This window comes from Chelmon rostratus, chromosome 22 (assembly GCF_017976325.1).
Source record: "Chelmon rostratus isolate fCheRos1 chromosome 22, fCheRos1.pri, whole genome shotgun sequence".
Taxonomy (NCBI): Eukaryota; Metazoa; Chordata; class Actinopteri; order Chaetodontiformes; family Chaetodontidae; genus Chelmon; species Chelmon rostratus.
The window spans coordinates 14,137,992-14,165,063 of NC_055679.1; the positions used below are offsets into that span (position 1 = coordinate 14,137,992).

Sequence of the window (27,072 nt, forward strand, 5' to 3'; positions counted from 1 at the left end):
GTCATTTGTAGAGGAAGGGGCCACTGGATATAACGGGATCCAGATGCATCCTGATCACAGGCTACAGGTGGTTGTATTTCTGTGTGCCTTCGTGTGCCAGTGTATGCAAAAACCCGGAAACGAGCATGTTTTCGGCAAGCATTTTTAGTGGAGTGTGAGCATGTATGTCTGCAGCTTGACGCTGGAGATGTGGCGTAGGATTTCTGTGCGTGGGAGGACCTCACATGGCATCAGTGGGGAGAGGCAGCGATGATGGGAAAGGAAGAAGGAGAGAGGAAATCTAGTAAATGAAAGAGATCAGAGTGAAGGAGAAACAACTAGTCACACTAATCACTGCAAAGAAAAAGATGAGAGATGACGAGCTACACCGAGGGGAGCAGAGAGAGCTTAGAGCGAGGTGAGACAAAGAGAGAGATTACATTTAAAGCATGAAAACACAGCCAAAGCAACGGCAAAAACAGGGAAGAGAAAGGTATGGACATACCCCATCCTAAACTCCCAGCATCAGGATTTCTCCTGCCTCCTCTTCCCCCCAAAACACTTGTGAAAACACTCACCATGAACTGGACGTTGTCAAACCCGTTGGCCAGCAGGTGGTTCTCATACTGGACCAGGCCGATGGAGTCGAGCCACTGGCCCACAGACTGCAACGGGCAGCGGGGACCTATGAGGGGGTGGAGGGGCAAACGCTTCAGTAGGGAGTAGCCGTCCACGCGGTAGCAGCGGCAGTCCGGCTGAGATAGCTGGCACTGCCACATCATGTTATGGCGGGCAAAGTGGCTGTCGAAGGAGCCCGCCATGCTTTTGAGGAGTCTTTTGGCAAGGCAGCAGGAGGAGGAGAATACGGGGGAGGCAGGTAGAGGGGAGGGAAAGGTGAAGAAAGGAGGAGGTGGAAAAGGAGAAAGGGGAGGCTAGGCTAGAGGCATGGTGAGGATGGAGGGGGGTCAGCATGCAAGGGTGCAAGCGGATAAAGGGTCGGTGAAGGCGTCCAGATGCTGGTATCTCTGAATCCAGCCAGAGGGAGGATAAGAAGGGGGGCTGAAGGCTGAAGTTGTATCCAGAAAAGAGCTTCGGTCCTGGGGTTAAATCCTGCCAGAGATGGGTGCTGGATAAGACTGGAGGTATAGATCCGCAAGCGTCTGACTGTGTGTTTGTCGCGCACGAAACAGCAGCCGCTTTCTTTCTCAGCTGTTGCACTCGCTTGGCTGCTCCCTTGAGCGCGCGTGTGTGTATATGTGAGTGTGTGTGTGTGTGAGAGAGAGAGAGAGAGAGAGAAAGAGCGAGAGCTGCCTGTGCTGTAGATTTCTCTTTATCAAGTACTCCCACTCTCATCTGTATGCTTCTGCAGCCTCCTCTCTCTCTCTCCCTCTCTCTCTCTCTCCCTCCCTCTCTCTCCTTTCTCTGAGCGGTGCTTTCCTCCCTCATTCCCTCACTCTCTCTCTACCTCGCTCTCTCGCTCACTTTCCTCTGTCTACCTCCCGTCTCTATCTCCTCTCAGGGTGTTGATCGTCACCCTGCTCTCTCTACATATATCTGGCTCGCTCTGCTGATAATAGCCATCACAACAGCTCCAGCTTCTTTGTCTGCAAGAAGCCGAGCTCCCTCCCACTCACACACCCCGCAGAGTGGCGCATCTATATGTTTGTCTGTGTGCTGTGGTGGAGCTATGTGTGTGCTTGATGGTGGTGGTGGTGGTGGTGGTGAGCTGGTTTGGCGCAAACAGGATTTCTCCCTGTGGTAACCATGGTTAGCAGAGGCTTTGCATTCATAGATGAAAAGAGAGGAAGAGGGGAGGGGATCAGGAGGTGGAGGATGGGGGAGTGAACACAAGGAGAGGGGGATGAACGCAGTAAATAGAGATGAGCAGCGGAGGATTCAAGGTACGCAGGTGAAAAAATAAAAGGCAAAAACAGGAATTTGATGCACACAAGAAAGTCAGAAAGTAGGATCACCTACAAATACTCCTGCAAATTAAAGGATCATTCTGGCTTATTGCAATTAGGTCTTATTTTTTCTTCTTTTAGTCCACATTAAGCAGGGAGACAATTGTCAGTCATCATTTCCCTGGGGCTCCAGCTCTCAGTTATTAATTAATGAACTCAGTGAGATCTTTTCACAGACTTCCCGTCAACCCATGAGCATCACGGATGCTTAACTCCCTTTCCTGCTTTGTCTCTCCAATATCATCACAGCCACCTGAGTGAACTGTCAGCAGCTCACTCAGACAGTGGCTGGTTACCTTTTGGCTTGAAATGAAGCTTCTACTTCCAACTCATCATGAACAGTTGCATATGTCTACAGCTAAAGCAAAGCAAAGAGTAAAAGTAAATTTTAGACTTAAATTTTAGACTTAAAGATGTAACATTATCTTGTCATTCATAAGGGCAAAGAAGCTGTTCAAGCTTCTTTGCCCGCTGCTGCCTGATGTGTCGAAGCGGGCAAAGAAGCTTGAACAGCTTCTTTGCCCGCTTCGACACATCAGGCAGCAGAGAAGTCACACACCTACCCCGGCTGGAGGAGCAGCACCAGCCCCTCGTCCTGCAGCAGCACCAGGTGTCATCCACCCTGAGGAGGATCAACACCCGCAGAGCTGCAGGACCGGATAAGGTGTCAGGCAAGACTTTGAGGACATGCGCTGACCAGCTAGCAGGAGTGTTCCTGGACATTTTCAACCTGTCCCTGCAGCTGTCCACGGTTCCTGAGTGCCTCAAGTCCTCCACCATCATTCCGGTACCGAAGAAGACATCCATCACCTGCCTGAATGACTACCGGCCTGTTGCACTGACCCCGGTAATCATGAAGTGCTTTGAGCGGATTATTCTCAGGTACATCAGAGACTTCATCCCCTCGGACCTAGACAGCCTTCAGTTTGCTTACAGAGGGAATCGGTCCACAGAGGATGCTGTCTCCATCACCCTGCACACAGCCCTGACCCACCTGCAGCAGCCCAACACCTACGTCAGGATGCTATTTGTAGACTTTAGCTCAGCTTTTAACACCGTCATCCCAGACAAGCTGGCGCTGAAGCTACACACGGTGGGTCTGCCTGCGTCTCTGTGCCACTGGATCAGAGACTTTCTCACCAACAGGCCTCAGGTGGTGAGAATAGGGAACATCTCATCATCCCCTCTGGTCCTCAGCACGGGCACGCCACAGGGTTGTGTGCTCAGCCCAGCCCTCTTCACCCTGTTTACTCACGACTGTGCTGCCATCCACCCCACCAACACAGTCGTGAAGTTTGCGGACGACACTACAGTAGTGGGTCTCATCTCAGATAACAACGAGACCCACTACAGAGAGGAGATACACCAGCTCACCCAGTGGTGTTCAGCCAACAACCTGGTGCTGAACACAGGGAAAACCAAGGAGGTCATTGTGGACTTCAGGAGGTCCAGGAAGACGGATCACGCCCCCCTCCTCATGGACGGAGAAGTGGTGGAGCGTGTGGACAACATCAGGTTCCTGGGCCTCCACATCACATCTGACCTCTCCTGGTCCATGAACACCTCCCGCCTGGTGAAGAAGGCACAACAAAGGCTCTTCTTCCTCAGGAAGCTGAAACGGGCTGGACTCTCCTCTCGGTTGCTCGTTAACTTCTACAGGGCCACAATTGAAAGCATCCTCTGCCTCAGTGTGACAGTGTGGTATGGCAGCTGCACGGCACAGGAGAGGAAACAACTGGCACGGGTGGTTAAAACTGCACAGGGCATCGTGGGCTGCCCCCTCCCTGACCTAGACTCTATATATGAAGGTCGGGTCAGAAAGAGGGCGAGATCCATCGCCACGGACCCCAGCCACCCGGGCCACAGACTGTTTGTACCTCTTCCATCAGGAAAGCGGTACAGGAACATCCGCACCACCACTAACAGACTGAGGGACAGCTTCTTCCCCAGAGCTGTTAGAGCTATCACCCCCAGCAGCCCCTCACTGCAGTGAGAGACTGTATGAACTGTGAACACTGCACACCGCACTTTACACCTACACCTACACCTCTACCTCCACCTGCACCTTCTGTGTATTTGACTTTTATGTACACACATATACTATAATTATATACATTTTAGTATATCAGCACATTTCAGTTTCATTGGCATATTTTATTCTGTCGGAACATTTCACTGTGTATATTTTATATTTTATTCTGCTTGTATATTTTATTCTGTTTGCACATTTCACTTCCATATTTTATTGTTTATTGTTTAGTATATTTTATTGCCTAAGTATATTTTCATTCTGTTATATTTTTAATTGCTTCACGCATATTTTTTTTTATTGCATGTTGGTTTATTTTATTGTAGTTATCTTAATTTTATTCACTCTTTCTAGTCTTATCTTTCTTACCATCTAACATGGGGGTTGCAATGAAAATTTCATTGACATGTGCAATGACAATAAAGACTCTTGAATCTTGAATCTTGAATCTTGAATAAGAAAAAAATTAGTGTTTTCAATAAATCTAATTTTTTATTTCTGCTTTTCCATCCATCATTGCGTAAACTCTTGGAGGGTCTTGACCCCCGTGTTGGGAGCCACTGCCCTTGGGGGAATCCCCAGTTGACTACGATCTAAGAATCCAATGATTTACCTAATTGACAGGCTACATAATCAAACTGTCCATAGCTAACACTCATCACAGTCTGCAGACTTTGTTGAATTAATGGCGAAAACCACTTAAATTAGACCCTAGTTGTAATAAACTGGAATTATCCACACCCTCACACACACATGCTTGTGTGAACTTTACCTGAGGTGTCCTCCTTGATGTCCAATCCACTGCCTATTCCTGCCCCAATGGAGCTCATGATCTTGTCAATCTGAACAGAGAGAGAGACAGAGGACCGGAGTTACAGAGATTTACAGCATGTGCAAGAGAAAGTCATTTCACATTAATAAGGCTAACCCCTATTTCTGGATTCAAGTTTCACATAACACGATCGTTACGCCAGTCAGCACACTGAATGTCAGTCACTCCCCCTGTGAATTGAAAGAGCGCAGAGGAGCAGAGGGGGGAAAAAGATGTCTCAGAGCAGAGATGAAGGAAGAGGAAGACTGGATTGGAGGCAGCGATACTGGCTTCATTAGTCTGGCTGTTGGCTGTCAGCTGGTCATCCCTGACCCTGGACCTGCTGCTAACCACTGAACTATGCAACCTGCACATCCATCCACCTGTCAGGACCGCTGGCTCACCACGGGTCAGAGAAAACTGGCCTTGCTGGGACTGGTCCGAGACCAGTGTTTAAAGGGTCTGACAAATGCAAACAGGTTTTACAAGCTGGCGGAGCATGACGGTGGCCTTATCTTAGTAGCTGGATAAGCAGGCAGCAATTTCTGCATATGTCACTGCACATAAAGCATTGAGTCACATGTATGCACAAACTGCACAAAGCCAAATGTTTATATAAACGATTGAATGACCACATAAAGTGAAAGAGGTCCCTGACAGAGCCCCTGAGTCTCTTTCAGATGTAAAAAGAGTTCTATTAATGCTGCTTTAAGGGAAGAAACTTTTATTTATTTAAGAATCATTTTAGTTTTATTACAACTTGGGTCTCATTTTTCTGGTTTCGGCCATCATTTCTATTGGTTAAAATAAGATTGTACTGAAAAAGTAATTTCTGAGGCCAGTGAATAGAGCAGCATCACTACAAGATGATCAGATCATCAGCCGTGCATTTTCTCCTTTCTATTTTATATAGACATTAAACCGAAGTGAACGCACTGGAAATGTTGATTTCTGTGCGCAAGAGACTTGTGGGAAGTTGGTCTTTAACTTGTGATGGTTGTGTATATTTTAATGCATGTTCACAATGGACAGTTGACTAATAATTTTACCATTCACCTTGTTTTTTCTTCCAAATAAGTTTGGCGAACCTGGGAGTCATGTATGATCATCTGACTGCTTGTGTTTCTTTTTAGCAGTGCCGCCATGTGCCCATTGGTTTGGTGACTATAATGTAACAAATAGTAATATAAGACCCAAGTTGTTACGTACAGGAATTATCCTTAAAGGGCTCCACCATCGCTGTGGTTTTCTAAATTAAACACATCTTTGGAGGAAAAGAAAAACTCTTTCTAAAAGTATTAACATTGTGCTACAGGCTCTTAATTACCATCCAAATAACTACAACTTTAACACTTAAGCAATTTTCAAGGTAAAGCCACATGAAAGCACAAATTTGTAACATACAGAAAGTACTTTAATTATGCCTGTAGCACTAATGAGTATGGATATCTTGAGATCATTGACTGTTGAGGGACCTCCCTCGTGACTCGCCTCTTGCTAATCATGCAACTCTTTCCCGAGCATGTGCCGCAAATAGAGCAACTTTGTGATTTTTTCCTCTGAAATCCCCATATATCACTCCACAATTTCCCTAAAGCCATCTTATCCCATCCTCCCGTAGCATGCAATTAAACAGGAAAGGTCACCTTAATTGCCGAGAATTATGGGAAATTCCATATGGTAATTCATCACCATCAGCAAGTTACGAGGTGTGTTGAGGAACTAATGAACATGCACATGCAAATGTGAGAAGGCATGCACAAATGTACTTTAACTCACATGCATTAGCATTATTTTAAAAATAGACCAATTAAGTCATGATTTTAATTATAAAATAAAATGGTATGAGATTCTTCATTTTCAACACGCACTGGCATCAGTTTGCGAAGTGTGTCTGTGGTGTGAATGATGACCGGTGAGCAGAAGCTAATGTGTCTGTGACCCAAAGAGTTTATAAAGGGGAGAGATCCAACAGTCAATGGACCACATCTGTGTCAGAGACCCTTTAATACCGAAGCAGCCCCAGGCACAAACACACATAGACCAAAACACACAGCACCCTCGACCTCTGCGCTCTACAGTCTATAACAGAAACTGCTTTCTGTCTTATATCTGGTCCTTCCTGCAGCTCCATTGCTGGTTCAGGATGAAAATCAGTGTGGGAGCATGTTAAATTGGCACTGGGCTCCTTCTGCACTGTAATAGCTGAGCTGATTTCAAAGGGAGGAAAAACTGAAGCAGCTCACTCCTGTGGGTGCAGAGCTTTTGACTGGCCCCTGCAGGGATGGTTCACTTGGAAACGCATGCTGGTTTTAAGAAATTTGACAAAAGAAATGCATGTAGTGTCACAGTGAAGGGACTGATTGACCATCCTTTAATATTCCAAATGGTGTTAAATATCTGGTAATAAGCTAAACACATCTGGAAAAACCTCTTCTTACCTCTTCCCACTCCGCAGTGAAGGAAGGCGTTCTCTCCAGTCTTCCCCCTGGGCTGGCACCCTCTCCTGGGCTCGGACTTCCAGGCCCCTGGCCACGAGATCCAGACCCCCAGCTGTGCTCCTCCTGGACAAGATAAAACCAACAATTTGTTTTCATCCATAATCAAATTACAGACAATGGTTGCCAAATATTTTAACCTTCACGGAGCACTAACAACTGTTCAGAGAGTCCTTTCAGTGCTCATCAAAGTTTCATCTAAAATGAGGCATTTTTCATCAAACAGACTATGTATTTAGCTTATGATTTATTTACTGTGAATTAAAGAAGAAGTCTCATAAAATGTGCTGCACAGCAGGGTGCACTGTGGCCCAGTTTAGTGAGTTATCTAATTGGTTGGACTGGTTTCTGTGCTGTTTCTGAAGTCTCTCTACATGATACAGCAAGATGCAAACTACCTCCACGGCTGCATAATTTATACAACTGAATATTTACAATAAAGGCATTTGCTTTCATGGCTAACTGAGATGTTGATGCTGATCTAAACTTTTCTAAAAAGTTTTTAAACTTTTAATACAAGAGGCTTTTATGTTATCCTCGGCCTCTTACATAAATGCCTCAGAAGAAAGAGTCGGTATCAGAGAAAAGACACAGTTAAAGTTTCAACTCATGATGCAACATAAATGCTGGGCCCTATTTTATATGAGGATTTATAAATCATGCTGCCATTATCGCTTTGATTTCACATAGAATGAGTAAGTTCAGATAAGATAATAATAAAAGCAGATAGAAAATCTAATTTGAGACTCATCGGCAACAACTTACCTGTATGGGAGACACAGCAACGAGGTTGGAATCAGACTTGGACAGAGACTTGGACAGCTGCAGGTCCAACACACTGCGGGGCATGGACCTCATCCTCCCCAGGGTGCAAGCCCTCTCTTCGTAGCCAGCACCTGCTGGACTGCCCTTGGGCACACCTCCTGTCTGGATCCCCCGCAACTCTGGAACTTCTCCGTTTTGACCTGAGTAGGAAGAGGGTGGGCGGCCCAGTGTAGACCAGCCACGAGGTGGATCCAACTGCTCACAGTTCTTGGGTCTGGCCTGGTCCTGGTTGACTCTAGTGTGGAAGATAGTCCGGTACACCACCTGTGGCTTCTGGGGGTCACTGGCGGTTGACTGAGGTGACGACTCGCTGCCGGTCCTGGAGAAGACCTGAGTGGGTCCTCCTCCGATCACGATGTTGAACTCCGGGGTCTGCAGCAGGCTGCTCTGGACATCTGTAGAGGCATATTTGCGGGGTTTGGGGTTGTAGAGATGGTAAGGCGTATCAGGGGTTTCACAAGCCGGGGAAGATCCATGAAGGAGGCCCGCAAACTCCTCTGGGATGTGGCTCTTCCTCCGCTCCTCCGAAAGAGCGTTAGATGTGGAGGAAGAGCACAGGGGAGGAGGAGGAGGCGGGTCTCGCTGGTACAGCCCGTCGTCTGGAAGGAGGACACACACACAAAAAAACATTGATTAAGATTAAATCATACGGATTTGCATGAAATTGTCCTGTCACAACAAAGATACACGCTAATGAATTCACTCTACCAGAAAAACAAGACAGATCAGAGATTTACACTCACTGCACAAACAAAGCAGACAATATTTAAACCTGAGGAGCAAAATGCTGAGTACACAACAGAACAGAGAGAGAGCAAAGCAATGGGGCTAAAAAAAACAAATACTGCCAAACAACCAAAGCTGCAAATAAGGAGATAAGGACGAGGTAATGCATCTTCTGCTTCCCTGTTGAAAAGCTGTTTGTCTCTCCAAGGAAAATGAAAGAACTCCTGACTTGGATTTTACACCCCTGTTCCTTCACTGTTTGGGTGAAAAAGTGTGTGTTTGGGTGTCTGAACTTGTGCATGTATGCATGAACTCATCGGGGAAGATGTTCCTACACCATTGACTGGGTTTGCTTTCATGGCCCGCTCACTGTCTGTGTGCAGTGGGGTGAAAGAAAAGCCGCTGAAAGCTTCTTTTCTCTCTTATGTTAGTGTTAGTGCAATTGTAGATGCACGTCTGTGTGTGTGTGTGTGTGTGTGTGTGTGTGTTTCTGTGCGTGCCTGTCACTTTGTGAATGCTTATGTTCATACCCACGAACAAGTTACACCTGAGGGCACAACAATTGTCTTGCATGTTAAGAAGCTGTTGTCCTCATAATGCAAGATGCAAAAATAAGAGATGCATTATGTATTCTTATTCTTCCATGATTATTTATTACACTTCGCCCGAGCAGTGACATTCTCAAATTCATAATGATAAATCTTCAACTCAATACAAGACTGCAGCAAAGGAGCAACATCATGTTCCAGTGAGATTCAGGTTGTAGCTGAGCTCCTCCAGGGAACGGCCCTGCTCTTCTTTATTTAGAGTTTCACAAAGAAAGTCTCTTACACAGTGTGACTCAACCGAAATGGCAAATTTATGGAGTTATAATCATTAATAGAGGTGTAAACTAAGTATAGACGAAAGACTGACGAAGAGATGCATGTGAAGAAATTTGCTTCTTGTGTTGTGTGTAGTGGATACTGTATATCAAAGGATCATATACAGTCAGTGTGTTTGCAGGTTATTCTGCGCTAATCATTATTTTCATACTATTAATGTATAAAATGACTGTGTTTGATAATTGTACTAAAAAAAAAATCTTTATTACAATTGTGGTGATGTCACAGTTGTACTAGTTCTCCCATGAAACCACTGTCCTGAGTGCTCCATAACGACTGTGCAGGCACATGTGTCGGCTACCCCAGGGCATTACTGGTGAATGTTGATGGTGTTTTGGTGTTATCGTAGCTCTACATTTTGTTAAGTTTTGTCGCTATTGAACTTTACTACCATCTGCTGGAATTTATTCCACCAGGGCCACATGCCCTATCTCACAATGTTAATGGAAGTGAAAATAATCAGAGCCACTCCAGTATTTGATGGGTTCTTCTTTGGCCCATGCTACACACTTCCACCAAGTTTCAGGAAAATTGTGCCAGTAGTTTTTCTGTAATTCTGCTGACAGACAAACAAACTTGACTGAAAACAACCTTCTTGGTGGAGGTAATTAATGCTCCATGTCTGCCAATTGTTCACCAACACATGTCAATGTCTGTACTCTTGCTGCACTGCCCCCGAGTGGCCTAAAGAAAAAATACTCCAAATTATGTACACTATTATTATTGCTGACAACTTTCAAAACGCAGGTTGTACAGTTTGAGGATCTTGGATTTTTTTTCCAAATGCTCCAGGAAACCTTTGGTTTCTATTCAGTGATGTGAAAAGTCTGCACTGCATTACCTCGTATGATGTAACTTTGACAAAAATTGATGCAGAGTTGATGCTCACAGTGTGCAGCCTACACAACTTGAGCTACTTTCAAGAATCTGTTCATAGATTTTCTACTGTACGAGAATGAATGCAAGCAAATGAATGCAAGCAAATGAATGGGCAGAACAGTGTAAAAAATACAGTAACACAGTTCTAAAGCACAGCATGTTTTGCACTAATTGAAGGTATAATGTAGCTAAGCATTAAGGTTTAACTGATGAGAGCATGCAGAACCTGCTGGAATGGTCTTTAATGTCATGTATGGTCATCATCAGCAGGTAAAAAGTACATCTGCTCAAACACACGTCCTGACACCTGCAAGAAGCTTCTCGGGATCTGATTTTGTTTTTCAATTTATCTGCTGATTAAACTATAATAAGACATAATACTCTGTCTCATCATCTTATACTCTCTAAACAGCTGAGAGGAAAACTGTGTCTGTGTCTTCGGTCCAGATCTGTTTTCTGCCAGTGTGTGTTAAGATTGTGTACCGGCCACGTAAGCAATCTCACCACTGATAAGCATCACCCACTCTCAACAGTCTCACAATCACGTATGAATGAATACAAACAGTGCCTGTCCACACTCACTAAAATGCAAACTCTAGAGTCTTGTAATCAGAGCTGTCACTTGAATAATTGCATGTACCCCGACACTGTCGCCCCCCACTCACTGAATTTACAATGTAATCATATGACCGCATAGTTCAACACACACACACAGACACACATACACACAGACACAGTCTCTGTTGTCAGCCAGTTTTGGCTAGCACTTCATGACTGTCCTCGGCCACATTTCCATATGAAACAATTACATAATGTGAGCACAGATTTGCATAAGAAAATCTAAGTCTGCCAGAGTCACTCACATAAGAGTGACTAACCAGCATCATTCAGGGTGATTAAAACAGAAGATGCTCGCGCTCCTCTCACTGTGGAGAAACAAAAGTGGGAGAAAGTGGAAGAATATGAACACCAGTCCTTGAATAAAGAGCCATTTCGTATCATTTGAAATGTGAATATTGCTGCACCTTTAACAGTCTGATGTGTTTTAAAAGTACGAAACACCCATTAACAGTCTTCAGGTAACGAGGGCTGAAAACATGACTCATCTTCGAGCGTTACATCGACGGACATTGTCATTATTTCCTCCACAAGCTGAAAGCTCTTTAGTTATGACTAATCCTCAACATTTCACAGGATAAATAGTGGCTAATTGGCAAAGGGATCAGCATGAAAACACAGTGTGTTGACATTTGTCCTCAGCGCTTCTCTTTTTGCCTTCATTGTCTTCTATGTGATTGGTACACTCTGACCATTATCAGCAGCACTGGCCATTGGCAATGTGTCAGTGAATCTATTTCTGTGAAAGCCCAGTGAAAACACACAAGGTACATTTTTAGAGATTAACAAAGCAGTGCAACGTTGGTAGGTGGAATTAACACGAACAATTCTTACATTTTGACTGCACCATGAGGGTACTGATACTGTTCAACACTATATTTTACATTTACACTCTGTTCTTTCTGTACATGCTTCTCTCATCCCTGCTGTCTTTTTTTGCAATCCTTGATGACTCTCTCCATGCCTCTCTCTCTTCTTTTTTAAAGATGAGAACTGTTGGCAACAGGTGAGCCTGTTGGTTGCTATGGCAACAGAGAGCCCCAGCGCCAGCATCTCTCCCAGTTTTTGGGCCGCTAAGTGTCTTCGGCCTTCGGGAGAGCGAGGGAAAAGTGTAAGGCTGATAAACACAGCAATCAAATCAGCAGGTGTGTGTGTGTGTGTGTGTGTGTGTGTGTGTCTAGACAGAAAAAACAGAAGCACTACAGAGGTAGAGCTGATATATATATATGTGAGTGCAGAAGTAAACTTATGGCAATATTTTTTTAAAAGTTTTCTGGAAAAACTTTTTTCAGGTAAAGATAGAGAAATAAACTCAACATCAGTTTAGCTGATGAGAATATTGACATACTGGCAACTTGTGCCGGCCAAATTACAGGATGGATAACACTGCAGAAGTGTAATTTGGCTCAACTCAAGCAGGAAAGTCCTGTTTCTCTTCTTCTTCCCCTGCAAACAATCAATAGTCTTCCTCTGTGTGTTGTTTCAACATTCATCACTGATCCACTTCTGAGCCTACAGATCGCTCTGCAGCTTTGCCTCACTGACTGCCCTCTGTGTGTGCGTGAGTGTGTGTGTGAGTGTGTGTGCGTGTTTCTTACCTGGGCATCCAAGGTAATACCAGGTCAAACTACGGGACAAGCATACTGTATGTAGTTTACACGTTTATATTAACTCCCTAACCTGCGTCCGACCTCATTCAGATGGTGGAACAGCAGCGGCATCACTCTGCATACCTGCATTTTTTATTGCGGAACAAGCACGCAAACACACACACACACACACACACACACACACACACGTTGTGGCATGCAGCCGCTCCGCCCAGAGACTCATCGGTATTTGGATAAGTTGTGTTCATCTCAAGACAAACAGCAGCAGAAATGTGTGTGTTTGTTTGGGCAATAAATAAAGAGGTGTCTCAATATTACTCTCACATGTATATAAAGCTTTAAAAGTTAAGAATCCATGAGTATCACCAGATGCCTCCACAATAGACTGATTTATCAATAAAATTATTGATTGACTGACTGATGCAGTGATGTCTGAAGTCATCATTTCCTCAAGTTGATAAAGTGTGAGAGGCAAAACCTTAAGCTGTGTACATCTTCCCACCACCCACCTATTAGAGGAAGACAGGCAGAGAAGAAGAGAGTGGGTGGAAGAGAATTGGATCTGAAATTGAGCTTTTATTCAATGTGCCTAAACACCATCTATTCTACTATACTGTCATCTATTTATAGATAAACTACTTGAAATGTATCACTCCTGGGTATACATGAAATGCATGTAAGATGATAATAAAGTAGATATTTAAAAAAAAAAACAAATAAACATTAAGCACTCAAATAAGTATCACCAAAATAAGAATTAAATCTGTTAACATACATTTTCCTGTCTTTCGGTTCAGTTTAATTGGCAGTGGCTGTTCCAATGATTAATTGTCACCTGTCAGCCAAGTTTCTATTAGATAATAATTAGAATACTAAATGGAAAAAGAGTAAACTACGAAAAATTGATCCCGTAAAGAATTGCAGCATCAGTCGTTTCGGCAATTGTCCCAAAACATTAGTTTACGTTCAAGTGACAAAGCCCTCTAGTGGCCACAGTAAATATGACGGGACCAAGAGACGCAGGTCAGGTGATGGGGGTTACAATGGTCCGGGAGACTGTTGTTCCTTTCAAGCAGACAGTTATCGTTATTTTTCAATTTGGCTACAATCATTCTATAACTTTAGCCTGATGTTTATGGCAGTAACCATGATATCCTCAATGAAGTGCTCATTTTAACCCGCACCATGATTTTTCCCTAAAAACATAATGTTCACAATATAAGTATGTACTCTGTTCCTCTCTACTGTGCAGCCTAAAGACTGAGGAAATATTTTTTTTAATCCTGAAATTCATCATATCTATACTTAATTTGTTCCTTTACTCTGTGAACACATTATATAACCTGCTTCAAATTAGTATGTCATATTGCATTGAGACAGTTTGGTCTTTAACCACATTTGCCTTCCAAAGTTATTTTCTCAATTTCTTCTGCAAGCAGCGACTTTGCAGAAGTACGATTTAATTTCAGAGTAGCGATTTAAGCATCTTCACTCTATGAAGTCCTTCAGATGCTAAATCCAGGAAAAGATTAAATGGGAGGAAAGTGGAAAAAATATGTTAACGCAGTGGTCAGAAGGTAAGAGGGGAGATGGATCTGCAAAGAGAAAAATATACACTATATATCCCTTATAAGAGAAGGGTGAATCCATTTTCCTTTCCTTTCACACATGCCGCAAGATTTAAAGACGTGTTTAATTGCTCGTTAATAAATGTTTGCTGCAGCAGTGGTCAGCACTGCTGCCTTCTTGGCCAGCGTTCAGGATCGACAGACGGAAAACAGAAGAAGACCTGAGGAGGAGGTTGAAAAGGTGAAATAGAGGGAGCGATAGGGAGTGGGCAACAGAGGGAGAGGAAGCAGAGATAAAGATGGCGGAGGAGGCTATTTGACTGAATAGAAAACAGAGTTTAAATGGAAGGGCAAGAGAGTTATGGAGAGGCAAACTGTAGCAATATCGCAAAACCGAAAAGAAGGCGGCTTGACGAATGGCAGCGAGGCTGAGGGAGAGTGAGGGGGCGGGCGGGTGGGGAGCATATAACAGTGAATGACAGGCAGAAAGAGAGACAGAGGAGCGAATGAGAGCCCAGGAAAGTGGCTGGAGAAATAAGGGAGTGACAGAATGAAGGATTGAATGATGGAGGGGGGCAGGAGGGAGAGAAATGAAAGAGATACAGAGCTGGAGGTTATATGTCAAAAAGGGAGGAAAAAGAAACTGGGGAGACGGGAGTATGGCTTGATCTGTCAAAGTAAAGCCATTCATTCCACACAGAAGCAGAACAGGACCCTTGAAATTACAACAACTCTCACTCATAACATATTCAATACCTTTTAAAATAAATATTATAGCCACAAAACTATTATTAATGTGCAATAGTGTTAAAAATTAACTCTTGTGCAGAAAAGATGTAGGAAGGTGTCTCAGGAGCAGACCTGTAGTCATAGTACTGATGGACACACATCGTCCAGGTCTAAGATGATCCCCCCTGATGCACAGCAGCCTCAAAACAGAACATCACAGCCTCAGTGTGACCGTGTTGGCAACCAGCTCATGGATTATACTTCCCCCTCCCGTCACTCTCTCCTCTCCGCTGCCTCACCACCTTTGGGATTCACTAATAAGATGGTGGGTAACTGCCCTGCTACCCCCAGTATGCCTCCTCTTTCACACTGGGCCTGGACCTGCTGTCTCATACAGTGGCCCAGCAGCAGGATTGTCTTCTGCGCTTCATGTTTTGAAAAATAGCAGAATGAACAAGATGCACTCAACTAATTCTGCAAATTTATCAAGTCTGATATTAATACCTGAGAACACAAATGTTCAGAGTTAATCAGAAAACGGTATATCACTGAGAACACCGGTGAATTATTCATTCAGGCTTTCTCTTCCACACCTGCTCCCACCTGGGTCTCAGTCAATGATCTTGTAGATGATTTCAGTCCAAAAATTAAAAATGTTATTGGTGCTGATGCTCCTACTAATGCAAAGCATGTAACCATCATGGAGAAATCCCACGCTGGTAAAATTTAATCTGTCTAAAAGCAGAACGCAGGTGGCCAAAAACAATCTCCAGGTGCATTACAAAGACAGAGTTTGCATTTATTTTGAACTGAGAAATGCAAAGCAGCCATTCTTCTGACATCATTGCCAAAAAAACTTCTATGCACAAGCCTTATTTGTTACTGTTGATAGGCTGATAGACCCCTCCTTCAGCCTCTGAACTATTATCCACCAAGTCTTGCCATAAATAAACATTCTTCACTGACAAAATAGGGAAAATTAGACAGTTCCTCCATATCTGTAGGGTCTGCATTGTCCTTACATCCACCTGAAACCAATCCAATTAGCATTGCACAGTTTGTTCCTATCAGAAATGAAAAAACTTGGAAGAAATTGTTCTGAAATCCTCCTCATGCTGCCTGCTGCTTGCTCTTAACAGCCTGGTATCTTCTGCAAATTGTCAACACTTCTTTATTCTTGGATTTTCCCACAGGCCGAGAAAACTGCAGTTATAAAGCCACAAAAAATCTCGACAACTCATTAATGAACAATTACAGGCCCATATCAAAGCTCCCACGTTTACATGAAATCATTGAAAAGGTTGTTTTTCAATGGCTTAACGCCCTCTTGGTTAGAAACAGTTGTTTTGATGTTTTCCTGTCAGGATTTTGACCACACCACAGCACTTGCTAAGGTCTTGAATAACGACTTCTTGCCTCTGTATTTGTAGATCTCAGTGGTGCGTTCAACATGGTCGAGCACAACATAATAGGCAGACTAGAAAACTAAGTGGGACTTTCTGGCACAGTATTAAACTGGTTTGAATCCTGTTTGAAGGAGGGAGACTACTTTGCATCAATTAGTATATTACACATCTAAGCATACAAAAATGGCGTGGTGTTCCCCAAGGCTCCATGATCGGGCCTCTTCTGTTCAACATCTACGTTCTCCCAACAACACAGTTTAGGAAAACAACAAAATATCTTAGCATAATTATGCAGACAACACACACTCATATAATAGTATCACCAGGTAACTATTGTCAAACGCATTCAACAAATCAATGACTGGATGTGCCAAAATTTCCTCCAGGTAACCAAAGATAAAACAGAAATTCCCTTTGGAGGCACAGAAGAACGATCAAAATTCAGGGCTCGCCCCAGTTAAACGTTTAACAGTACAAAACCACAAACCAGGCCAGCAACATTGGTGGAGTCATTAACTCAGACATCCACACTAAGACATGGACAAAATCGCATCAAAACTATGTCGAGATTTAAAGGATTTATGTCACAGGATTTAGAAAGAGCATGTCCATGTCCATGTGTCTATCTTCAGTCGGCTACAGCAATGCTGTCTTTAAAGTCGATCAGGCAGCTGAGGCTGATTCAGATGCTGCTGTGAGGTGAGTCGATCACATCACTTCAGTTCTCAGATCTTTACACTGGTTTCCTGTGTGTCAAACTTTAAAATACTACCGTTGGTTTATGAGGCACGGAATGGTTTAGGGCCAAACTTCATTTCTGGAACAAACTCCCAGAAAAGATCTAGAGATATGCTTCGAGTCTGTTCTTTTAAATCAGTGCTTAGACTTTGTTTATCACTGCATTTTATTTAGTTAAATTTGGGATAATTCATTCACACATTGCACTGCCCTGTAGCTGCACTGTACTTTCTATTTTATTGTTTGATTTGTTTTATTATATTTTAGCTTTTTATTGCTAACTTACTTTTTTTTACTCTTAAAATCCTATTTGTGTCTTTTTTGTTGCCTCATGTCTTTCCTGTTTTATGTAAAGCCCTCTGAATAGCCTTGTTGTTGGAAAGTGCTACGCAAACAGACTTGCCTTTATCATTTCATTCTTTTTTTTAGTTAAATTACTAAAATGAACTGTGAGCAGCTGAATGCAGACAGACACACAAACACTATAAACACCACACACACTGTTTGTTGTTGGATGTTTTTTCTGTGTGTGTGTGTGTGTGTGTGTGTGTGTGTGTGGTGGCAGGGGGGGCTGGGAGATGATCCGAACATCTGATAGCGCCGTGTTCATCTCTCCGTCTCTTGTGGCGCAGCACTGACTTATTAAAAACTACAGAGTAATATCTCAGCTGTCAGTCATCCCACAGATTTAAGACTGAGTCCATTTCCTAAGTGCCACAGGCCTGGATAAATCATTATCAGCTCCCTGAGCCTCAGGTGCTAAGCTAATGCTAGGTTAGTGCAAGGCTATGGTAACCAACCCACATCAAGCTGGTGCTGTCGGGCTCAGGTGAGCTGCTGCTTGCATTGATGACAGGAAATGGTTTGAAGTCTGAATCGTTGATTTGAGAAAGTGTTAAGGTGACAAAACATCAATGAATTACACGTGAAAGCCGTAGGAATGCTGCTTTCAAGTGTTGTTGGAAATGTCCACACTCTGAACCCATCATATATACATGCGGAACATACCTGTCACATACCTCCCACACTGAGGTTAAAGGGCAAGAAACCTGACTGTCAGGTTAATAACTGCTGGTAAACATGATGTAATTTCTTATGAATTGTGTACTCTAAACAATTTTTGTTTTGTTTTGAATAAATTAATTGTTCATCAATTCATGTACCTGTTCACGAATCTTGAACAAGGTCTAGAAAGTGAGAGGGAGGAAAACATCACCCCGAATCTTCATCTCCTTCACTCTTCTTTATTTAATGCTGAGTAAAAATGTCTCCAGATGAGGAGGAACTTTTTTTCCCCAATTTGTGACTGAGTGTGCATGCTGCAGCCTAGCCTCAGGTCTGTGACACCAGCGCTAGCGTCACACTGACTGCTGAGAGCATCACTTCATGCGTGATAGCCTGTGCGTATCTACACCCAGCCTGAAAGGCGGCGAAGGGCCGGCCTGCAGATATCGAATTCACATTTCCACTCCCGATTTCGAGTACGCAGACTTATTGCCACGGCAACTGGCTCGTCTCCCACGGTAACCCATTTTTCAAGTCTCCTGAAGTCGGGAATGATGGTGGCCTCTCAGTAGCGTCATTCTGCGTGTGTGTGTGTGTGAGAGAGAGAGAGTTTAATGTGATATGAGGTTGCCACTGATCAAATGTGAGTATGCTGCTGAGTGTGTGGAATGCAAATGCAAAATGGTCAACACAGATCTATATGAAATGTAACACAGACTTATCACTTTTCTTTTCTTTCCTTTTCCATCATGTCCCTGTAAAGCAAACTATCAATAATATATATATATATATATATATATTTATAAAATAAAGCCTCAGTGAAAACACAGCATCTCTGGCTTCAGTAATGTGAAGTATTTCTGAGTGAAACAGAATACTGGACAGGGTCTATGTCTTTATAAATCTTCCTAATTGTGAAAAAAAATGGATGTTGCTTAGTGAATACAGCGCAATATGAAGCTGTCGGACTATTCACCTCCACCCACATCCTCCTCACCCACTTTTTTACATCAAGACGAGGAGGGTTACAGCTGAATGCCACACATTCTTTGAGAAAATAAATAAAGATTTCTTTTTCCAAACATTCACCTCTTATTATGACATAGCCCCACCAGCTAACGGCCAAGTGTGTTTTCATGTTTTCATGACGGGCTCGTCATCACAAAATACATTTGATTTAATACATTTATGTAACTGCTCCCAAGTTCAAGATGAATCATCAAAAATATTTAGTTTCGCAGGCAGAGAAAAGAGAGGGATTTTGTTATAGAAATCCTTGAAATGATTTTTGGACACAGATTTAGAAAGAAAATAACACTGTACAGCAGGACTGGGATTAGGACTTCACTGTCATTAAGATGACAGTGAAGAAGATGAAGATGAAGAAGAAACAACGTGTTTAATACTATCAGGGTGGCTACATACGGCCATAAATAACACAAACATTTCCAAAAGTCACCTAAACAGCTACAAGTTCCTGTTGCAAGCAACCAATTGATGATCAGTGGCAACTGCAAGTTGAAGTGACTGCAGCATAAAGTCACATGTGTGCCTTCATCATGAGTCTTTTACGCTGCATCATTGCAACAGTTAAGTAATGACTTGACCGGCTCAGGGGAGGCATAAAATTTAGTTTAAACCTTCTAATTAATGTGTATTGTGCAAAGTTAGAAAACTCCTGCACAACTCTCAAACTTCTACACAGCTGGTGCAACAGGCCCGCACGACAATAACCAATAATAAGCAGAATTCAGTGTTTTTCTCAAGGACATGCAATCAAAGCCTCCATTAACAGGTAGTCACTGTAACAGTAACAGTGCAGCCTGTGACTAAGCACATCGTAATAAAGAAAGTGAGTGAATTGAGGAGCAGTGTGACCCTGTTTAAATTGGTTAGCAACACAAGCACTGGGCAATTACAGCTGCCTTTCACGACAACCACTGCCTCTTAGTCTGACCTCTAGGGGCCACACTTTTATACTAATCTGTTCGCCAAAAATCATGCAATTAAGTACATGTCTTATTTTTCATTTTTATTATTTATGGTGGTATAAAAGCAGAAATAAAGAAAGGCAATAAAGGAAACTGGGATCCTGGTATTTCTTTAAGGCACTGCAGAGTTTTTTCTAAGTTTGAGAAGAATTTGAAGCCACAGGTTGGTGGGTTTATTAGAGGAATCAACAAATCACCATGTAGAAATGAAGGAGATTTTACCCTAAATATATACTGTAGGTAGTGCCAGCATGTTATCTGCTATCAGCTACAGTAGAATTATGCTGCTTTCTCAAATTCACAACATAAATCCTATTGAGATGGGTTTACAAACGGTATATACAGACTGTATAACATGACAAACAGATCACTACATAAGAATAAAGTGCAGTAAAGGCTCCATAAAGCTGGTGCTGTTTTCTCCTCATCACTGCTGCTGAATGTGATCAACAGCCAGGTGAGCTTCTCTCCGCATCCGACTGAATTCTGTTACTTTCTGTTTTGCTGTTTTGAAGTCTGTGTGAGCCCTCCTTTGTGTTCAGAGCTCCCAAACATGAGTCACCGTCACCTTCAGCCACGCTAGCGGCTCTGTGAGGCTGTGCTTTGACACAGCGGTGCTTTGAGCTGAGCGCTAACATCAGCGTGCAAACATGTTCTCAATGGCAAAGCTAACGTGCTGATGTTAGGCAGGTATAATGTTCACTTTGTTGTCTTAGTTTAGCACGCTAGCATGATCACATTAAAGAGTATATAAAGCACTCCGACTCTGATAATGTGCTTCTGATATGGTTTTTCCACAAATAAAGTTCTATTATCTTACAGGAGATGTCTTCATTCTCAGTATTTGTGCATTGTAGGCTTCCAGTTTCCACATCACACTGTAAAAGTTGAATACAGGACCAGGATTGGCTTCCAAACTATTTATGAGGTCACAAATCATGCATGTAGGCCCGCCTCTTTATAACTGGATTTTCAATGAATGCAGAGAAACTTTCCAGTTTTGGCAGATGAATGTAGAAACGGTCTTCTGGTGTCAAACTCTGCATATACCGACTAACTCCGCCATCCCTAGAGCCACCCCCCCCCATCAAACACACACCACAGAAAAAGCCTTTCAGTCTGAGCCTTTTTTGTTAGCACAACTGCCTGAGGTGAAAACTAAATGATACAAGCGCGCAGAATGTGTGATCAAGACCATCCCGCTCATTAATGAAATTGTGCTGGTAATTAGAGCTTCATCTCTGAGGGTGCTACAATTTGGAGAGTTTTACTACAAAGACTGGCAATGTCCGAAGGGGCGAGACCGTGAGCCCACTCTGAATCAGGGAGGTGTTGTCGTTTTTATGAACATGAGCAGGGTAGAAGATTAGAAACTTCAAAGATTGCAAGGCTTCGTATCAGATTGCATAAGATTGCACCGGTGTACCTAATAAATTCAATGTAAGTGTGCGCAAATAGTACACAACCGCACTGAACTCTAAGTAAATATATATATATATATATATATATATATACCTGCATATATATACTGCACACACAAGAAAATGGCTAAATGTTTTCTACCTTTCTCCTCCTCCCACCAATCAATTTGAATAAACAGGTTTCATTCTTGATTGATCCGCAGTTCCCAACAACAGCTACAGGGACTTCTTGAGCACCATCACCACCAAGGCCTGAGGCCTGATGCTTCACTTTGTCACCCAGCTAGTTGCCAAACTTTGTCTGCAGTTTGAGGCTGGCCAGGTGGTGCACAGCTGGGTTGAGAGCAAACCAAAACAGCCTGTACAATCACAAAAAAGAGCTGAAAGAAGCTAAAAAGCGACGCAGAGCTGAGGGGAACTGTAGAATAAGGTTAAAAATCTTGGGTTAATCACCACTTTCACATTACATGCAGTCACCTGACCCACTGTTTATATAAAAATAATGATTAGTGAACCTTTAAATTTTATTATGACCGACAAAACATTAGAATAACACTGGAATTTCTCTTTAAATTACATTAAAAATAACACAAACACAGTGCAATGTGTAACCTACAATAGTGCATTATGAGCAATAATTGTGCTTGCATTGGCATTGTGGTGTGTACAAGAAGCTATGAAGTATTTCAGCAACGTAACAGCTTCCCAATGAAAAAATACAGACCTGCAGATTTGTGCCTGTTTGTTACTGACTTGTCGCAGGGGGCACTGCATAATTCATGGAGGACAACTGCATCAACAGTTGCACTGTTTTTGCATAACACTGCATTGCACTTGGCACTCTGCACCGAGGGCACAGGGGGAATATCTTGTCGAGCATTGTCCAACATTACGTAAAGCGTAGTTCCGTAGCATCAACAGCAGCAGCAGCCACGGATCGGGTTATAAATAGACCTCCTCTTTATCCAACTGCCCACGCAGGTGGCTGACACCTGCACATTCTGCTGCAGGGCCGAAGATTTTTTCCTATAAATGTTAGGATGGTGTCGAAGAGCGGTTCAGGATTTTTAGGAGGAAAATGAGCGGAATAAGAAGGAGAGAGACAGATATGGACAGGAAGGAAGGAAATACCTTTTATGGTGTGCAGGGGGGGGGGGGGGGGGGGGGGTTTCTTCACTTTCTTGTCCTCATTTCTCTATCCAACCCCCTGAAATCTCACATTTCATTCTCTCCATTTTCCTTCATCGGCCCTCCCCCTCCTCCTCCCCCCATTCTCTCTCTCCCTCACCCACTCTCTCTCTTTCACTGGCATCCTTTGAATTCTGTGACTCCTTGCCTTCTGTATCCACATACATACATACTCCCTCTTTCTCTCATTCTCTCTCTCTTCTCTGTAAGCCACTTGTTACCATGGCAACTCGACAATGGGCCGTATAAAGCTAATAAGTAGAGAGAGCAGGAGGGATGAGCAGAGCAGCAGAAGAAGAAGGAGGAGGAAAAAAATTAAATGGAAATATAAATGGTGCCAATCTATTCCTGGTGTTGGAGCTCCAGGCGAGGAGAGCGAGAGAGAAACAAATGGATGTACACTTATTTAAAATACATTATAAATTGTATCTATTATGCCCTGTGGTGCTTGTACAGTGTGTTTTTACACGTGATATGACACTATGATTGCTTTAGAATTTATCGATTCATGTAAATGTACTTTGTACCTGGTTTTTGTACTAAAATCAACAGAGAAGATGGAGAGGACGATCTCCTCCTGTTCCTCAAGTTGAAGTATGTTTGCCCATATGTTTTCCCAGAAGCAAATATTTACTTCCAATAAAAAAGAAAAAAGAAAAAAACAAAGGCGGAAATACTGGATTTGTTGTGAGTCACGTTTCATGTTTCCAACCTATGATGAAAACAAAAATGCACCTTGTAAGCACAGAGCAACAGTTTGGGAAGCATCTTTACAAACTCTTTGTAATTAAAATGAACTGGTGGTCGCTAGAAATGGATACTGACGATCAGCGGTAAAATGGTGCTGAAATACAGATGAGAAGGCAGTCGCTGCTGCAATAAGTAGTTAAATATCATTCACTCATTTCATTTTCTCCGTCTGTGGTGTCCACATTGGCTCATTTGTAAGCATAGTGTGACCAAGTTATGGCAGACAGGATCAGATGCTCAAACATTTAGGCTAGCTAACTGTAGAAAATGGAACAAAAAACACAGCTGATGCAAAATGCATGTGTCTAACAGCTGCTGTGTGCAAAATACAGGTAACAATGGGTCAAAACAGCACAAACTCTCTTTCTGAACAAAGCAGCTGCTGTGCCACAGTTGGTACAGCCTGTCTACTCCCCCCTAAGTTCACATGAGTGGCTTTGATGCTCATTTTCAGCCATTATCAGAAAATGTCCCTCTTTTATTCAAATAATTAGCCAGGAGTACCAATGAGTATCAGTGCTGATAAGATGTACTAGTATTGCTGTACTTGTTCTTAATAAAATCCAAACGATCAGTCTTGCTACTCACACCAGACTTGTGAAAAGCAGCCGCTAGCATTTGTATTAAAGCCTGAGCATCTTCTAAGTCATTAAATTCTTATGTATCCATAATTAATATTCACAAAAATTACTCTGATATCCAGTAAATTAAGCTAACATGTTGAAAGTAAAAACACGAGCTGTGATCGATAATTGCTTGTCAGTCTTTGTCCTCAGACGACATCGGTCAGACATCACTGTCAGGCCCAAGACTCGCATGTACGTTCAAAAGGGAAATAACACGCTCTTGCTAAATAAAGTCTGTGGCGATGCTTCAATGAGAATAGCAGATGAAGAAGTCTCATTCAGTTTTACATCTGTGAATGTGTGTGTATGCATGCACCTGTGGATTGATAATGAGTGTTTTTCGTTCGAGGCACTACACAGATCAAAGCCTAGCTGGGCCTCTGAACTGCTCCTGGATGACACACACACACACAGGCATGCATGCACACACACGTGCACACATGCACGCACGCACTGCCTCCCGCCTGGTCGACTTCCCCTGCTCTGCCTCGTCTGTCGGAGCCTGATAGGAGCAGGTGTGAGTGAGGGACAGTCGGAGTGAAACCCAGGTGAGAGAAGAAAGCATTCACGGCCACGTCACCAGTAAACTATCACCAAGGCCACCACTTCGCCATGACAACAAAGAATCTCATCACTATGGCAACATGTGAAGCTAGCGCAACAGGTTAAACCAGCGGTTCCCAAAGTGTGGCATGGGGTTACTGGTGGGTTACTGGGACAATGAACAGAAATTGTAAAATGCACGAGGATAATGTTAGCGAATGGGGGCCACAGACATCAAAATGTGGTTATTTTAGTATTCATGAAACTCATGAAATTCATCAAATTGTTTGACAAATATATGATCACCGTGAAAAATGCATGTGAATACTAAACATGCTTGCATAATTTATTTCTGTCCCTTATTATTATGTAAACCTAAATAACAGTACCGAAATGTGCATATGTGCAGATTTAACTGCCCTCATTATGAGATTCTTACGAGAAAACACCTCGTTCATTACATGGAATATTCCGTTTGGAGGAGAAACTTTTAAACTCAGCAGGGGGATGTCATTAGATGAAACTAGCAGCGTTTCATCTGGTCTGACAGTCAAAGAGACGCCACGCAAAGTAAGAGAGAATCTTTTCCTGATGTCTTGGGGCCTAGTTTTTAAGATATCCGGTAGAGTTTTCCCCTGAAAGTGCTTGTTTGCATCCTAATCCCCAGTCAGACTTAAGACTAATTTACAAGTTAAGAATAGCTTTCACCTCAAAAACCCTTTAAAACGTCCCGTTTTCAACGCAAAACCTGAAAAACAACTAAATTTCGTACTTAATAGTACTAAATCTCTAGAACAATGTGCTTGTTGAGGCTTTGTCAAAACTGTGTTCTGGACGGTCACACTATTCTGGGGTGAAATCAATTCATTTCAAAGGAATAACAGTGATCAGTGGATTCGCTCGTGGGGGGAAAGTAAATAGCACCGGCTTCTTTTACTGAACGTCCTCTGTTGACTATAATCTGTTCCACAAAAGAGGAATGTTTTGTTATCAGACAGGGATGGGTCTCTTGAACAAACTGTGTGAATTTACTGTCTCGTTAGCGACCAAGCTAACCAGGTTGCTAACGTACAGTTAGCAAGATAGCTTCAAACACTATTGTGACTGACAAGTACTAGTATGTTCCTGGCTGGCTAGTGTGCTAGCAGCTAGGTTACCAGCTACAGTAGTTAAAGTAATCCTGAATGTGGGCACTATGCCACTTCTAGGACCTATTTAGAACCCTGATTTAAAAAAAATTGGGACACTGTGTAAAATGTAAATAAAAACAGAATGCAATCAATTGCAAACAAACTGTTAGCTAATGTAAGAACATCCTTTAACCAATCATGTGTTCACAAAGTGGTGAACCTCGCTCCATCAGTCTTTCCAGGATGCTCCTTTCATACCCAATCATGATACTATCACCTGTTGCCAATCAACCTGTTTACCTGTGGAATGTCCCTAACAGGTGTTTTTGGAGCATTTCACATCTTTCCCAGTCTTCTGTTGCTCCTGTCCCAACTTGTTTGAAACGTGTTGCTGCATCAAATTCAGAATAAGCAGATTTTTTACAAAAATCAATGAACTTGATGGGGTTAAATATATTTTGTCCTTGGACTTGTGTAATAGTGTATTGTGTAATATGTCAAAAAGGATTAGCAAGTTATGACATTCTGTTTAATTTATGTTTTACACAGCGTCCCAACTTTAATGGAATCCAGTTCCACGTGAACTTTGCTTTAGCACCTTCTGATGTTACAAGCCCTTTGCTGAACACTGAAATTCTCTTCATGGCCTGATGCTCTTTAACCTAGCAAACACACCAGCAGGTCTTATCATTAATAAATCATTTTGTGCAGCCATAGATCTGTCGAATCCACATGACTTTATGTAAAGGTCAAAACCCTGAAGAATTATTCTTAGTGCTTGTTTAAACCTCTTTGGATTGGAACAGGTGGCACTAATATAGCACTGCTATTTAAAAAATTATTCCTGGAACTAATGTCATACGTTTTTTGTTTTTTTTTTTTGGCTCAATTCCAGCATCTTCTGAACCATATCTCGCCTAGTCCAGCAGTTCCTTCCAAGATCTGTTGTTAGTCTGTAAGGTGTTTGCCTTTTGGCTCTGGTCACAAGTATGACAGGAGCAGAAATATGATTTCAATTTCCTGGGGCCAAGAGCAAGGGGATTAAAATTTCATTTAGTTTCCAGGTTGAAGAATTTAAACAACATCTGCACTGAGGCAACAAATGCAGAATGAATGAGGAAGCTTCAACACCAGGAATAAAAAGCCTGAGCAGC

The 27,072-nt window shown here is 42.7% G+C and overlaps 1 protein-coding gene across 3 annotated transcripts in view; it reads right to left on the reverse strand.

Moving 5' to 3' along the window:
* Nucleotides 1-27,072, reverse strand: part of anks1b (ankyrin repeat and sterile alpha motif domain containing 1B) — a 225,274-nt gene that overhangs the window by 52,026 nt on the left and 146,176 nt on the right. For all 3 annotated transcript variants that reach the window (XM_041963585.1, XM_041963584.1, XM_041963586.1), the window contains 4 exons: nt 8,047-8,705; nt 7,225-7,347; nt 4,745-4,814; nt 558-664 (listed from right to left, as the gene is read on the reverse strand). In XM_041963585.1, the coding sequence (XP_041819519.1) occupies nt 558-664; nt 4,745-4,814; nt 7,225-7,347; nt 8,047-8,705 (959 nt within the window). The remainder of the gene's footprint in view (nt 1-557; nt 665-4,744; nt 4,815-7,224; nt 7,348-8,046; nt 8,706-27,072) is intronic.